This window comes from Vicia villosa, linkage group LG7 (assembly GCF_029867415.1).
Source record: "Vicia villosa cultivar HV-30 ecotype Madison, WI linkage group LG7, Vvil1.0, whole genome shotgun sequence".
Classification (NCBI taxonomy): Eukaryota; Viridiplantae; Streptophyta; class Magnoliopsida; order Fabales; family Fabaceae; genus Vicia; species Vicia villosa.
This window is the reverse complement of record NC_081186.1, coordinates 135,592,881-135,597,816: the sequence shown is the minus strand read 5'-3', so window position 1 is coordinate 135,597,816 and position 4,936 is coordinate 135,592,881. Positions and strand designations below refer to the sequence as shown.

Here is a 4,936-nt window from a genome sequence, read left to right as displayed (position 1 = left end):
CTGGACAGGATCCAATACATGACATATCCGAGTTGCCTATCAGAACCAAACCAACTGGACTGTCGCCTCCGACCCTCTGGCTATTGTTGTTTGCCGACAACTAGACATGCCGCCAACAATCACATCTGCCGAATCACTTATATGCAATTTGGATACCTTTTGCGACTACTTCTTCTTCAACTTTATGTTTTTAGAATTTCAAACGTTCCCTTTCTAATTTGTGATTTTAAGGCATACTTTAATAAAAATAAGTAAATTTAATGTTTATCTTTTTTTTAATACATGTGAAGTCATCTAAATTTGCTTATAAAAAAAGATTTAAATGTGTTTTTTTTAATTATAAAATACTTTGATCTCCATATTTAAAACATAAATAATTAAGTTTTTGATTTTTTTTATTTCACTTTTTAACAATTTCCACCCCTACACCATTTGGAAGTCTTTTTGAAAGTAACAACTTCTTTAATACATGAAAATGCTTAACAAGCAACACTAATTAATATCATTGTCATTAACATATTCCTACAAATGACAAGCAAGAATCACATAAACAATCTCACATTATTAATGAATAGGCCATGGTTCTGTTTGGTAAGATATGTTTTCGAATTTATAACTTATGTTTTATGTCTTATAAGTTCATATGATAATTTAGACCCGTTTGGTAACAATATTTTCATCACGAGCTTATAACTTATTTTACTAGTTTATACCTTATTTTCGAAACGCTATTTTAAATAGCGTTTTAGGTTATGTCTTATAGCTTATTATTTTTTTTATCCTTATTATTTTAATTAATATTCATTTTTAATCCTTATAATTTATTTTAATTTAAAATAAAATAATTATATATTAAATATCTTTCATATCATTTTACTATAAGAAAAGGTGGAAATTTATAAAAATTAAAATTAAAAAATTAATTTTAAAATGAAAGAACTAGTTTTAGCATATTTTCCTATAAATACACTCTATTAATGAAGTGAGTTGATCTTCTGTAACGTGAAAAAGTAAAATTCTAAAAATAAGTGGTTGCATTTAATATCCACAATGGAAATTTATAAGAAAATAAAAGAAGAAGTATATATCATAATTAGTGGAAGTTATTATTATTATTATCTATTATCTTAGTTGGAATGATGTGGGATCAAATTCCCAACAGCGAAAATTTGGAATTTGACTCATGTTAATTGATTCCTCGTTGTAGTTGTGTGCCGGATGCACCATAACCAGTAATCTAATACTACCTCCGTTCCTTTTTATAAGAGAAAATTCATTTTTTAGGTTCATTCAATAACTAATGTATTTGGTCTATGTATAGACTAAATACATTGATTATTCAATCAATCATGTCTAGGGTGTTCAAATTAACCGGTTATATAAATTATCCATAATTATATTTGGTTATAAAAAACCGATTAATTTTAGTATGATTATTAATCAAATCCACATTTTGGACATTTTATAAATATGGTTTTAATCAAATTCATATTTTGGACATCCACATCCAAAATAAAAACTAAATTTAAAATATTTTATGAAAATCCAATTTTTTCAGAAATATGAATAAATTTTTTTTAAAAAAAAAACAATAAAGTTTTTTCTTTTTTAAATATAAAAAATTGATTTTATTTCTAAAAACATAAAATAAAAACAAAAAAAATCGAGTTTTTTTTGAAAATACGGAAAATCGAGTTTTTTTTTTCGAAAAAACAAAAAAATCGAGTTTTTTTCGAAAATAGTAAAAATCGCTTTTAATCGATGTTTTTTTGAAAATATGAAAAGTCAATTGTTTCGGAAATAAAAAAAAAACGAATTTTATTTTGAAATACGAAAAAATCATTTTTCATAATACAAAAAGTTAGATTTTTTTTGGAAATACGAAAAAAAATCAATTTTATTTCTAAACTCATAAAAAATCGAGTTCTTTACGAAATATGAAAGGGAATACGAAAAAAATTGAGTTTTTCAAATAAATACGGAAATCTTATTTTATCGGAATAAACAAAATCAACTTTTGTTTTTTGAAAATTGAGTGTTTTTGAAAAAAAGGAAAATCAATTTTTTTCTTTGAAAATACGATTTTTTTCGAAAATATGAAATATCTTTTTTTTTCTCCAAAAAATACAAATTTTCAAAACCGATTTTAAATTAAAATTTGGTTATAACTTTAGAACCGGTTATAAAATGTGGTTATGGATAAACCGATTTTATAACCGGTTATGTAAAAATATAACCATTTAAATGGATTGGTTGTATACCGGTTATATTAAATGGTTATTAATTGAATATGGATTGGTTAGATTAATTATTCGTCCATAAGCACCCTATCTGAGTCTGAATAGTATAAACGTTTGATATATAGACTTCGGATCAGGGTAATCGGTCCAGTTATTGCAACCCAGCCTGCCCACCCCTTAGCATCACACCTTTGAAGATTTTATTTGACTTTTTTTATCATTAAAACATTAAATAAATTAAATAATATTATTGATACACTATTTGAATAAATAAAAATTGTATATATTAAAAACAAATTTGCACCACAATTGAGAATTAGTTAAAATTAATATTGTTTTAGTTTTCATTTAGAGCAATTAAAATTTACTAATTACAACTTTTTATATTTTTACTAATATTCTAAGTCCCTCAATTTTTCAATGAGTCAGATAAGTCACTAAAAGCTGGTGGGTGCTTTAGTTAACATAGTTGTCATAAATAATTTTTTGATGAGTATATATCTTATCTGCAACCTTTCCTTCTGTTTAAGTAATATTAATAATAATAATAATAATAATAATCAAATTCTTTCAGGATGTTAATCCAATAAAGTGAGAAAAAGAAAAAAAACACTAGAATACTGACATGATGTAAGCTGTAATTCAAAGGCAGATGTTTGAAATGTGGCAATGAACCTTTTTAGTTGTTCTTCACCTTGGATCATCATAAATTTACACCCAACATAGTAATAACTAATCGGTCCTTGCAAATTCTTAGTAATAAGAGAAGTAATAATGTTCTTTGAAAAATACCTAGGATTAAGAATGGTGGGAATGAGACAGCAGTCCAGATCCCAAAAGACATGTACTAGGATTAAATCCACGAGGGCGGGTACTGATAGATCTGCTCAACTCCAAAGGAGGATTTCTCCCCACATTCACAACATTTTTCATACAGTCAGTAATGATATTGTTCCAACTTAAAAGTCTATCAGCACCTGCGCATAACGATCTAGAGGTTTGAATAGGATTAATTAAGACAATGAAATACCGAAGGTTTCTTAAACTGTGTAGAGAAAACGAGAAATCTATCTCTCCTGATAATAAAACTATATTAGCGGGAGGTGGGTTATCAAGTACCCACTTATACAAATTCAGTAAAAGAACTTTGTCACATTTATCTCGACCTTGACCTTGCCAACCCGTAACTACATGCTGGAAAAAAATTGTTCGATAATGGAGTTGAGCCTGTAGATTTGTCGTCATATTACCGTAGATATGCATTTGTATCTCCCCAGTTATACTAATTCTTTGCAGTTTTGAAAGGATTCCCAATATAATTTCATCAACATTGATGATTTGCGGCATGGAACAATTGTCCAAATCCCACCAAACAATAGTTTTTTCATTGATAGGGTTAGCTATCATAGTGTTTGAAGAGATGCGATGAAGTTATCAAAGTATTTGATGAAAGTAGATGAAAGTGTATTAACCCTAGAAAAATGCACTGTCTAGGAGTGTTCAAATTAACCAGTTATATAAATTATCCATATCCATATCTAAATCCGATTTTAAAAAATCGGTTAATTTTAGTATGGTTAATAACCAAATTCACATTTTGGACATTTTATAAATATGGTTTTAACCAAATCCATATTTTGGACATCCATATCCAAAATAAAAACTAAATTTGAAATATTTTATGAAAATCCAATTATTCAGAAATACAAATAAATTTTTTTAAAAAAAAAATTATAAAGTTGGTTCTTTTTTGAAAATTCAAAAAATTGATTTTATTAAAAAAAAAAACAGAAAAAAATCAAGTTTTTTTTCGAAAAATATGAAAATTTGATTTTTTTTAGGAAATACAAAAAAATCAAGTTATCCGTCCATGAGCACATTTAGAAAATATGAAAATTTGATTTTTTTTAGGAAATAGAAAATATGAAAATTTGGTTATAACTTTAGAACCGGTTATAAAATGTGGTTATGGATAAACCGGTTTTATAACCAGTTATATAAAAATATAACCATTCATATAGATTGGTTTTATATTCGGTTATCGTAAATAGTTATTAATTGAATATGGATTGGTTAGGTTAGTTATTCGTCCATGAGCACCCCTAATCACGCCTACAAAATAGTTGTTGACAATTTTATCAAGCGTAATACATTTCATGAAGGATAGAAAAACACTTAGAAAGGGGGGGGGGGTTTGAATAAGTGTAGCTTTAAAACTTGTAAGATAAAAACTATTTGCACAATGATTTTTATCCTGGTTCGTTGTTAACTAAACTACTCCAGTCCACCCCCTTGGAGTGATTTACCTCACCTGAGGATTTAATCCACTAATCACACTTGATTACAATGGTTTTCCACTTAGAAACACTCTAAGTCTTCTAGAGTATCCTGATCACAACCTGATCACTCTAGGAACAAACTGCTTAGATAACTTCTAAGACTTGCTAGAGTATACTGATCAACAACCTGATCACTTTAGAACTTACAACTTAATGTAAACAAATTCTTTTAAGAGTTACAATGCTTCTTATAAAGCTATTATCACAACTGTGATTTTCTCTTAAGTTTAAGCTTAAATCTCTCTAAGATATTACAACAGCAATGTAGTGAGCTTTATGATGAAGTTTGAGAGCTTTTGATTTGAACAGCGTTTCTGCAAGTTGGTTCAGAGTTTGTAATTCGATCGTTGTGTCCTT

General features: G+C 27.3%; 1 protein-coding gene across 1 annotated transcript; it reads right to left on the bottom strand.

Annotated features, from left to right (window-relative positions):
* Positions 1-3,038: 3,038 nt before the first annotated feature.
* Positions 3,039-3,647, bottom strand: LOC131620239 (uncharacterized). The gene has a single exon (XM_058891239.1). It carries the CDS (start codon positions 3,645-3,647, stop codon positions 3,039-3,041), a length of 609 nt encoding a protein of 202 aa, XP_058747222.1.
* Positions 3,648-4,936: the final 1,289 nt, after the last annotated feature.

Excerpts from the sequence above, each read along its gene's own strand:
- LOC131620239 (XM_058891239.1), bottom strand. The coding sequence starts at position 3,647 with ATGATAGCTAACCCTATCAATGAAAAAACTATTGTTTGGTGGGATTTG.